This window comes from Phyllostomus discolor, chromosome 4 (genome assembly GCF_004126475.2).
Source record: "Phyllostomus discolor isolate MPI-MPIP mPhyDis1 chromosome 4, mPhyDis1.pri.v3, whole genome shotgun sequence".
Taxonomy (NCBI): domain Eukaryota; kingdom Metazoa; phylum Chordata; class Mammalia; order Chiroptera; family Phyllostomidae; genus Phyllostomus; species Phyllostomus discolor.
In genome coordinates, this window is record NC_040906.2 from 63,655,329 (window position 1) to 63,666,924 (window position 11,596).

Below are 11,596 nucleotides of genomic sequence, written 5' to 3' on the forward strand. Positions count from 1 at the left end.
TATTGAATAAAAGTGGCGAGAGTGGACATCCTTGTCTTGATCCTGATCTTAGAGGGGAAGCTTTCAGTTTCCACTGTAGAATATGATGTTAGCTACGGTTTTGTCATATACCAACTGTATTATGTTGAGGCATATTCCCTTTATCCCCTCTTTGCTGAGTGTTTTTATCATAAATTGATGTAGAATTTTGTCAGATGCTTTTTTTTTTTTTTTTGCATCTGTGGAGATGATCATGATTTTTATCCTTGGTCTTTTTAATGTGGTGCATCACTTTGATTTATTTGTGGATATTGAACCATCCTTGCAGCCCTGGAATAAATCCCAGCTGATCATGATGTAAGTTCCTTTTAATGTTCTATTGAGTTCAGTTCACTAATATTTTGTTGAATATATATATACACACATATGTATGTATATATTCATTCATTCATTAGGGCTATTGGTCTGTAATATTCTTTTTTTGTATTTTTTTTTGTCTGGTCATGTATTTGATGGTTTTGTAGAATGAGTTTGGAAAATTTCTTTTTCTTCAAATTTTTGGAATAGTTTGAGAGAAGGGTAGGTATTAACTTTTCTTTTAACATGTGGTAGAATTTACCTGTGATGCCTTCTGATCCTCAGCTTTCCTTTGTTGGGAGTTTTTTGCTTACTGATTCACTTCCATTACTTGCAGTTAGTCTGTTTGGGTTTTCCTTTTTTTTTTTTAAATTTAGTCTTAGAAGGTTGTATGTTTTTATAAATTTATTCATTTCTTCTAGATGTCCAAAATTTGTTGCCATATAATTATTTATAATATTATTGTTTGATCCCTTTATATTTCTGTGGTGTCATTTGTAACTTCTGTTTGGTTTCTGATTTTATGTATTTGGTCCCTCTTTCTTTTTCCCTGATAAGTGTGACTAATAGTTTTATCTTTTCTATTTGTTAGTTTCTATTTAGTTAGTTTCCGTTTTGTTTTTTATTATTTTCTTCCTTTGCCGACCCACCCATTGGTTGTTCAATAAGTTGTTTAGTCTACACATATTTGTGTTTTTTCCAGCTTTCTTCTTGTAATTGATTTTCAGTTTCCTACTATTATGATGGGAAAAGATACTTGATAGGATTTCAGTCTTTATTGAGGCAGTTACTTATCTCCATTTCATTAGGGATTTTTTTCTGTTTTGGTTTTTTTTGTTTGTTTGTTTCTTCATTTGGAACATATTCCACTGTCTGATCATTTGGTTTGGCTTTGTGTTTGTTTCTATGAGTTAAAAACAGCTATCTCTCCCAATCTTGAAGGAGTAGGCTTGTGTAGGACACATTTCTGTGTAGACTGCATGTGCCAGGTGGTTGGGACAGGCCAGCTGGAGCCAAAGAGGGTATGTGTGACACTGGGGCTCCCTGGGGAGATAGCTGGCTGGGGCTGCAGTGGGTTCCAGTAGCACCCCAGAGGTCTGCTGGCTGGGGCTGCAGTGCTATTGGCCGAGGTGGCTCCGGGCACACTGGTGGCCTTATAGGCCAGCTGAGGCATCAGACTGAGCTTATGCCTATGCTGTCTAGGTGGAAGGGGAATGTAAACAGTGGCACTAACAGGTAGTGCCAGTGAGTTTCTGCAGATCCCAGAAACTCAGATTCTAGAGAGTTTCTGCAGATCCCAGAGAGTCCCCACAGTTCCCCCACCCATTTGGCAGGTACCTTGGAGTTAGCAAATTGATATTTTTACATACAGTCCAGGAGGCACCTTTTAAATCACTGTTTTATTGCTGTGTCCCAGAGCAGGTGAATCTGCCCATGCAGCCCCTCAGTGATAATTCCTTCTTCCTTAGGTCACCCTGCCTGGTAGAATTCCCCTGGTGACTATATCTCTGGCTCCCACTATTCTTTTGGTGGTTCCTCACTTGTTTGTTATACAGAAACTGTTCAATCATCCCTTAGCTGTTCTTCAGGAGTAATTGCTCTATATGTAGGTATATGTTCAGTGTGTTTATAGGAGGAAGTGAGTTTGGGGTCTTCTATGCGACTGTCTTGGATTTTCCCACCCTGAAATGATGACATTTTAAAATTTTCTATTTATGTGGTTACTCCTCCTTGTGAAAAATAAGAGTTGATGTAATTTTGCTGGAGAAACAAGGTCACTAAGGCATTAAAGCAGAAGCTAGAATTAGCCTCTTTCATATTTGCTTGGAGTAAAGAGTTTATCCTTTTTAATCATTTCTGTGTTTCCCAAATGACTATCCTTCTCTACATTTTGTGCTTCAATCTGAGAGTAAATAATTGAGCCATCAGAGGGCTGTATGTGGCAGTTAGCAGGCATTCATTCCACACAGAATGAATGAATGAGGAAATTCATAATTTGTATTAATTCTTTGCATTCTCCCAATAGGAGGAATTATTTTATAGCATGGATGTTTTTCCTAATCATAACAAAAATGGATATTTCAGTGTTCTGGGATTGTTTGTTTGCCTGTAGCTCTAGTTTGTGGACAACGTTTTATTTTTCTTATGGTCTGAAACTACTAGATTCATGTCAAAAGATGTTGTGTCTTTATTTTGATCACCAAAGGAATTTTTGTCTTGGGTCTTCTTTGCCCTGTTTGGTATTACAGAGCTATTTATGTATATTCTTGGAGTATTTTGTTAGTAACTTTAAGTGTTGGATTGGCCAAAATGTCCATATGGTTTTTCCAAAGAAGACACATTTTTCATTTTCACCAATAACTTTATGATTTGGATATTTTGAGTATGTTGGCTATCTCCCATGTAGTATAATGTTGATTGTTCTCAATTAATGTCTTCATTAGATCACTATCAACTTCAACTGGTCTACCTGACCATAGGGCATCATCCAGTGAGAAATCTCCAGCCTGAAACTTTGCAAACCACTTCTGACATGTTAGATCAGTCACAGCACCTTCTCCATACACTACACAAATCTTTTTGTGTGTGTTTCAGTTGTGTTTTTACCTTTCTTGAAATAATAAAGCATAATACGCTGCAAATGTTGTAAATATGCTATAAATTTTCTTCAATCTTCCATCTTCACCAATTTAGATTTTTAAAAATTTAATCTTTATTGTATTTTTTCAATTACCATTTAGCCCCCTTACACTTCCCTCTCCCCAACAATCACCACGCTGTTATCCAATCCGAGATTCCTTCTTCGTTTTTGCTCAGTCCCTCCACTCCCTAACTTCCCTGCCACCTCCAGCTGTCATTTGCTGTCTGTCTATGAGTTCATCTACTGGTGGGCACTTGGGCTGCTTCCATAACTTGGCAATTGTAAATAATGCTGTAATGAACATAGGGCTGCTTATGTTTTTTCAAATTAGTGTTTTGGGTTTCTTTGGATATATTCCCAGAAGTGGGGACACTGGGTCAAAAGGCAGATCCACTTTTAATTTTTTGAGATATCTCCATACTGCTTTTCACAGTGGCCACACCCATCTGCATCCCCACCAATAGTTCAAAAGGGTTTCCCTTTCTCCATATCCTCACCAGCACTTGTTATTTGTTGATTTATTGATGATAGCCATTCTGACAGGTGTTAGATGATATCTCATCATGGTTTTAATTTGCATTTCTCTGATGATTAGTGACGTTGAACATCTTTTCATGTCTATTGACCGTCTGCATGTTCTCTTTGGAGAAGTGTGTATTCAGGTCCTTTGCTCATTTTTTAATTGAGTTGTTTGGGGTTTAGGCATGTTTTGTAAGTACTTTATATGTTGGATATTAACCCCTTATCAGATGTATTGGTGAATGTGTTCATCTATTCTGTGGGTTGTCTTTTTATTTTCTTGATGATTTCCTTTGCTGTGCAAAACTTTTTAATTTGATATAATCCCATTTGTTTATTTTTTCTTTTGTTTCCCTTGCCTGGAGAGATATATCTGATAAAAAAATGCTATGAGCAATGTCTGAGATTTTGCTGCCTATGTTTTCTTCTAAGACTTTTATGGTTTTGGGTCTAACAGTTAAGTCTTTGATCCATTTTGAATTTATTCTTGTGTGTGGTGTAAGAAGGTGGTCTAATTTCACTTTTCTACACGTATATGTCCAATTTTCCCAACACCATTTATTGAATAAAATATCTTTAGCCCATTGTGTGTGCTTGCTTCCTCTGTTGAATATTAATGACTATAAAGGTGTGAGCCTCTTTGTGGGTTCTGTATTCTGTTCCATTGATCTGTGTGTCTGTTTTTATGCTAGTACCCGGCTATTTTGATTGCTATGACCCTATAGTATAGTTTGATATTAGGCAGTGTGATTCCTCCAGCTTTGTTCTTTCTCAGAATTGCTGTCACTGTGAGGGGCCTTTTTGGTTACATATAAATTTTTGGAATATTTGCTCTTGTTCTGTGAAATACGTTTTTGGAATTTTGATAGGAATTGCATTGAATCTATAGATTGCTTTGGGTAGTATGGACATTTTAATGATGTTAATTTTTCCTATCCATGAACATGATATATATTTCTACTTGTCCGTATCTTCTTCAGTTTCTTCAGTGTCTATAATTTACCACATATAGGTCTTTTACATCCTTGGTTAGGTTTATTCCTAGGTATTTTATTATTTTTTAGTCAATCGTGAATGGGATTGTTTACTTAATTTCCCTCTCTGTTAGTTTGTTATTGGATAATAAAAATGCAACTGATTTCTGGATATTAATTTTGTGTCCTGCTATTTTGCTGGATTCATTTATCAGTTCTAGTGGTTACTTGGTGGAATCTTTGGGGTTCTCTATGTACAGTATGACATCATCTGCAAATAAAAGACAGTTTTACTTTCTCCTTTTCAATTTGGATGCCTTTTATTTCTTCTTGTCTGATTGCTGTGGCTAGGATATCCAGTACTATGTTGAATAATGGAAGTGAAAGCAGACATCCCTGTTTTGTCCCCAGTCTTAAAGGGAATGTAATTTTTGCACATTGGGTATAATGCTGGCAGTGGGTTTGTCATATATGGCCCTTATTATGTTGGGATATGTCCCCTCTGTTCCTACTTTGCTGAGGGTTTTTATCATAAATGCATGCTGGATTTTATGAAAAGCTATTTCTGCATCTACTGATACAATTATGTGGCTTTTATCCTTTATTTTGTTTATGTGGTATATCAGATTTATTGATGTGAAGATGTACCAACCTTGCATTCCTGGAATAAACCCCACTTGATCATGGTGTGTGATCTTTTCAATGCATTGCTGTATTTGGTTTGCTAATATTTTGTTGAAGATTTTTGCATCTATGTTCATTATGGATACTAGGCTATAATTTTCTTTCTTTGCAGTATCTTTATCTATTTTTGGAATTAGGAAAATGCTATTCTCATAAAATGAGTTTGGGAGTATCCCCTTCTCTTGAATTTTATGAAATAGTTTGAGCAGGAGTGGTATTAGTTCTTCTTGGAATGTTTGGTAAAATTCCCCTATGAAGCCATCCAGTCCAGAGCTTTGTTTGTTGGGTGTTTTTTGATTACTGCATCAATTTCACTAGGTGTAATCTATTTATTGAGATTCTGTGTTTCTTCTTGATTCAGTTTTGGAAGACTGTATGTTTCTAGAAATTTATCCATCATCCAGGTTGCCCCTTTTGTTGGCATATAGTTATTCATAATATTTTCTTATGATCCTTTGTATTACTTTGGTGTCAATTGTTATTTCTCCTCTTTCATTTCTGATTTTATTTATTTGAGTCCTCTTTTTTTCTTGATGAGTCTGGTTAAAGATATGTCAATCTTGTTTACCTTTTCAAAGGACCAGCTCTTGGATTCATTGATCTTTTGTATCCTTGTTTTAGACTCTTTTTCATTTACTTCTGCTCTGATCTTTATTATTTCCTTCATTCTACTCACTTGGGGCTTCGTTTATTGTTCTTTTTCAAGTTCCTTTAAGTGTGGAGTTAGGTTGTTTATTTGATCTTTCTCTTGTTTTTGAGATAGGCCTGTAATGCTATGAATTTCCCTCTAGGGATTGCTTTCCTAGTATCCCACAGATTTTGGGTTGTTATGTCCTTATTTTCATTTGTGTCAAGGTATCTTTTGATTTCTCCCTTGATCTCATTATTGACCTATTCATTATTTAGTGACATTGTTATTTAGCTTCCATGTCTTTGCATGTTTCTCATTGTTCTTGTCATTTGATTTCTAGTTTCACAGCATTGTGGTCAGAGAAGATGCTTGAGATGACTTTAGTCTTCTTAAATTTACTGAGACTTATTTTTGTGTCCTAGCATGTAGTCTATCCTAGAAAATGTGCCACATGTACTTGAAAAGTATGTATATTCTGCTGCTTTTGGGTGAAGTGCTCTGAAGATATCTATTAAGTCCATTTGATCTAGTGTGTCATTTAAGGTTGCTGTCCCTGTGTTGATTTTCTGCCTGGAATATCGATCCATTGAAGTCAATGGGGTGTTAAAATCCCCAATTATGACAGTATTTCTGTTGATCTGTCCCTTTATGTCTGTCAAGATTTGCTTTACATATTTAGATGCTCCTAGTAAATGTTTTATTAGGGTTACATCATCTTGATGGATTGTTCCCTTTATCCTTATATAATATCCTTCTTTGTGTCTTACTGTAGCCTTAGTTTTAAAGTCTATTTTGTCTGATACAAGTACCACTACCCCAGCTTTTTTTTCTTTTCCATTTGCATAAATATCTTCTTCCAACTTTTTCCTTTTAGTCTGTGCGTATCTTTCCATCTGAGACAGGTCTTTTGGAGGCAGCATATATATGGGTCTTGTTTTCTTATCCATTCAGCTACCCTATGTCTTTTGGTTGGAGCATTTACATTTAAGATGATTATTGATAGATACTTAGGTAGTACCATTTTATTATTAGACTATTTCTCTTTTTTTTCATCTTATTAAAGCAAGCCCTTTAACATTTATTTGTTGCAGTACTGGTTTCATGTTATCAAATTCCTTTAGCTTTTCTTGTCTGGGAAGCTCCTTATTTCTCCTTCAGTTTTAAATGATAATCTTGCTGGGTAAAGTAGCCTTGGTTGTAGTTCTTGCTTTTCATCACTTTGAATATTTCACACCACTCCCTCCTGGCCTGAAATGTTTCTGTTGAATAATCAGATGACAGTCCAATTGGTGCTCCCTTGTAGGGTTACTACCTGCTTTTCTCTTGAAGCTTTTCAGATTCTCTCCTTGCCTGTTTGCCTTGTCATTTTAATTATGATCTCTCTTTGCATAGGCCTCTTTGGGTCCCACTTGTATGGGACTCTCTGAGCTTCCTGGACATGTGTGACTTCTTCCTTCACCAGATTAGGGAAATTTTCAGTCATTATTTCTTCAAAAAGTCTTTTGATCCCTCACTCCCTCTGTTTTCTTTCTGGTATTCCCATGATATGGATGTTGTTGTGCTTCATTTGTCCAAAATGTTTCATAAGCTCTCCTTATTATTAAAAATTCTTTTTTCTTTTTGCTGCTCTGCCTGATTGTTTTTTTCTACCTTGTCTTCCAGAATACTGATTTGATCTTCTGCTTCATGTAACCTATTGTTTATTCCTTTCAGTGTATTTCCCTCTTATTCCTTTCAATGTATTCCTTATATTCCTTTCAGTGTATTCTTTTCATTTTATTCCTTTCAGTGTATTATTTATTTCAGATATTACATTCTTTCTTTCTGACTGGTCCTTTATTATGGTTTCTATGTCTTTTTTCATGCTGTTTCGTATCCTTGTAGTCATCACTCAGAACTGTCTATCTGATAAATTGCTTGATTCCATTTCATCTACTCCTGGAGAATTCTCTTGTTCTTTCTTTTGGGGTCTGTTTCTTTGTCTTCCCATTTTGGCTGCTTCTTTGTATATTTGTTAATCTAATCAAACTGTAATTAGCAGCCAGGCTTACCAACCACAAGGTGGGGCAGAGTAATTCCTGCAGGTGAGGTTACTGCTTCCCCTCAGGCTGATTCTACTTAGAGAGGAGTCCTCTGCCTGAGAAAGATGGTTTCTGCAGTATGGGGAATGACTCAGAATGGGGATCCTGGTAGCTGTTTCTTCAGTTCTCTCCCCAGAGCCGTGAGCCCCAGACTGTCCTCAAGCATCTCTAGTCCATTCTGCCCTCCCTCTGCCAGAGCCCAGGGTAAATGGCTACAAACAAAACTTTGTACATTGGCCCTTTAAGAACTTCTCTGTCACTGGCCTTCTCTCCCTGAGACAAAACCCTTCTGCTTTTCACAGGTGGATGTTATCTGGGTTCCTTTTTGGCTCTGTTGCTGTAGGCTGGGGAGCCCAGCTTGGGGTTTAGACTCCACACTTCTCAGGGCGAACCCCATGGTTGCTGAAATATCCCTCCAGCACTTCAGCTCCTGCCTGTAGGAGCCCAGCCAGCCTTCTCACGTCTCCATACTCCCTAGCAGTCAATTTTCAGTGAAGTGGCTTCTTCTGTCTGTCTGTTGTTATCTTGATAAATTTTGTTTTTAGTGTGTGCTGATATGACAGCTGTCCCAGTACAATCTAACAAAATTGTTTCGAATGAAATTAAAAACAACTAAGTGTGCTACTAGAGCCATCTTACAGAAAATACAGGTGAACATTTTGGCCAACCTGATACATGAGAAGTAGTTATATTTTCTTTTAACAATTATTTTCCTCCAGTTTCTCTGCAGAGCTTCTATTTATTGCCTTGTTCTCCACTTACTTTAAGACCTACCTGTAGCTTTTAGAATCACCTTGAAATATAAGAACGGTGATGAGGAAGGGGATCAGTACTTTTTCTGTCACATTATAATGTGACACTCATCAATAAAATCCCTGCAGGAACCTGTACTCTTGCTGAGTCAACACAGTTTTTATCCATGTGTGCAGGTATTGTGGAAGATTACAAGCCACCATTCTATGATGTGGTTCCCAATGACCCAAGTTTCGAAGATATGAGGAAGGTGGTCTGTGTGGATCAACAAAGGCCAAACATACCCAACAGATGGTTCTCAGACCCGGTAAGATTGCCACTTCCTTGGTTTCACAGCTATCCTTAGCTGTTTGCTTGCTCTCGGGTTTCAGTTGGTATGGTTCTTAAGTGATCTGCCTCAACTATCTATTACTGTTTCTCTCTATTTTATGCAGATCTTTAGACCTCATTGAGTAGCTTCAGAAAACTGTTTTCTTTCTTGAAGGAGCCATAACTGATTGATTTTGCTAATGAATGGAAATATTCAGAAGAATTTCTACTACTGATTAGCTCCAGAAATTGGGAGTCTCATTATTATATGAACCCTAGGACTGCAGTTCCAAGTGTAAACTAAGAAACTGAGTGATGTTTTGAACCTTTTTCCCATCTCTGCATATGTGAAATTCTAAACATAAGTTGCTCAGTGCTGAACATCCTTATTGCTGCTCTTTAGTAGCAAATCTAAGACATTGGGAAATGACCCTTTTCTGCACATTTCTGTATTAATTCTGGGTCAGTATTGCCATTTTTACCACCCATAAAACCATCAAGGGGTAGCCGGGCCTATGTAATTGACCTGATACAGTTATTCGGTGGTATTAGGAATCCAAAGGACAGATGTGATGAAACCCAAGAGTGGCTTCTTTATCTGTGGTTGGGGCCCTGATGATTGTTTTAAAACAATGGCAGTGATACTAGTTGAACTTCATAAGGCCTACAGAGTTCTGCAAAATGGCTGATAGATCTGCTCAGCTTCTCTGCTCCCTCCACTCCCCCTCACCCCCCCCCCAAAAAAAAAACCACTGTCACTGTGGTATTTGTTTCTTCTCTCCTCAGACATTAACTTCTCTGGCCAAGCTGATGAAAGAATGCTGGTATCAAAATCCGTCTGCAAGACTCACAGCCCTGCGTATCAAAAAGACTTTGACCAAAATTGATAATTCCTTAGACAAATTGAAAACTGACTGTTGACATTTTCATGGTCTCAAGAAGGAAGATTTGACATTGTTGTCATTGTCCAGCTGGGACCTAAGGCTGGCTAGACTGCTTATCAGAACAGAGGACATCTGTCTCCCTCCCCAAATGACTGCTTTGACAAGGCCAACATCTTACCCAGCCACGTGTTGGGGAGACACCAAAACCACCCTAACCTCGCTCAATGACTGTGAACTGGGCATTTCACAACTGTTCACACTGCAGAGACTAATGGACAGACACTGTTGCAAAGGTAGGGAACTGGAGGAACACAGAGAAATCCTAAGAGAGATCTGGGCATTACGACAGTGGCTTTGCATATCTTTCACAAGTCTCCTAGACACTCCCCACGGGAAACTCAAGGAGGTGGTGAATTTTTAATCAGCAATATTGCCTGTGCTTCTCTTCTTTATTGCACTAGGAATTCTTTGCATTCCTTACTTGCACTGTTACTCTTAATTTTAAAGACCCATCTTGCCAAAACGTTGGCTGCGTACTCCACTGGTCTGTCTTTGGATAATAGGAATTCAATTTGGCAAAACAAAATGTAATGTCAGACTTTGCTGCATTTTACACGTGCTGATGTTTACAATGATGCTGAACATTAGGAATTGTTTATACACAACTTTGCAAATTATTTATTACTTGTGCACTTAGCAGTTTTTACAAAACTGCTTTGTGCATATGTTAAAGCTTATTTTTATGTGGTCTTATGATTTTATTACCGAAATGTTTTTAACACTATACTCTGAAATGGACATTTTCTTTTATTATCAGTTAAATTCACATTTTAAGTGCTTCACATTTGTATGTGTGTAGACTGTAACTTTTTTCAGTTCCTATGCAGAACGTATTTAGCCATTACCCATGTGACACCACTGAATATATTACTGATTTAGAAGCAAAGATTTCAGTAGAATTTTAGTCCTGAACGCTGTGGGGAAAATGCATTTTCTTCGGAATTATCCATTATGTGCATTTAAACTCTGCCAGAAAAAAAATAACTATTTTGTTTTAATCTACTTTTTGTATTTAGTAGTTATTTGTATAAATTAAATAAAATGTTTTCAAGTCAAAAAGTGAATTTTCAGTGTTTAAAAAAGATCTACATAATATAGAGCATTTTCTTATAGGAATAATAGGAAAACATCATAAATTGAATTTGCTTTTAAGTGTACTAATGAACTTGAGGGTTTTATGAGGACGTCTTCCAGCTTGAATTTTGTATCAGATAATTTGAATTTTGTTTGTTTCAATTTTTTGTTGTGCATTTTTTTTTAACTTGGTCAGCTTCCCGAACTTTGAAGTGAGGGTAACAGGTCTGACTGTCTTGCCTTCCTCACAAGATGGTTTTGTGTCAAAGCACTGTGTTTAGCATCTGGCCATGTGTAAGTGGAAAGCTGTCAGATGCATCTCACCTGGCTGTTTGAGGAGAGTTCGTGTTGACTTTTTTTCACTTACTCTGTTCAACAAGGACAAGGTAGGGCTTACAGTGGCCCCCAAAGAGAAGAGGTGTGAAGATTCTGAAATGTTCACCAGAGGTAAGCTAATAATACATTTATTTAGAGGTTATGTATTAAAGTTGTGTTTGACTTTTTAAAAAATTTGTGGTAAAATATGCATAATGTAAAATTTATCATCTTAATCATTTCCTGTAATTTGACACATGGAATATGCACACACAGTTTTGGCCCAAACTTTTAGGAAAAAAAACTTTCATTTTAATTTTTTAATTCAATTATTT

At 36.9% G+C, this 11,596-nt stretch overlaps 1 protein-coding gene across 5 annotated transcripts in view; it reads left to right on the forward strand.

The window, feature by feature from the left end:
* ACVR1 (activin A receptor type 1) overlaps positions 1 to 10,844 on the forward strand; it is a 137,296-nt gene extending 126,452 nt beyond the window's left edge. For 4 of the 5 annotated variants that reach the window (XM_036023449.1, XM_036023451.1, XM_028508916.2 and 1 more), the window contains 2 exons: positions 8,796 to 8,926; positions 9,715 to 10,842. In XM_036023449.1, coding sequence (XP_035879342.1) covers positions 8,796 to 8,926; positions 9,715 to 9,849 — 266 coding nt within the window. In that variant the 3' untranslated portion in view covers positions 9,850 to 10,842. Of the gene's footprint in view, positions 1 to 8,795; positions 8,927 to 9,714 lie in introns of all 5 variants that reach the window. The other variant, XM_036023452.1, reaches the window with a different exon arrangement.
* The last annotated feature ends 752 nt before the right edge of the window (positions 10,845 to 11,596 follow it).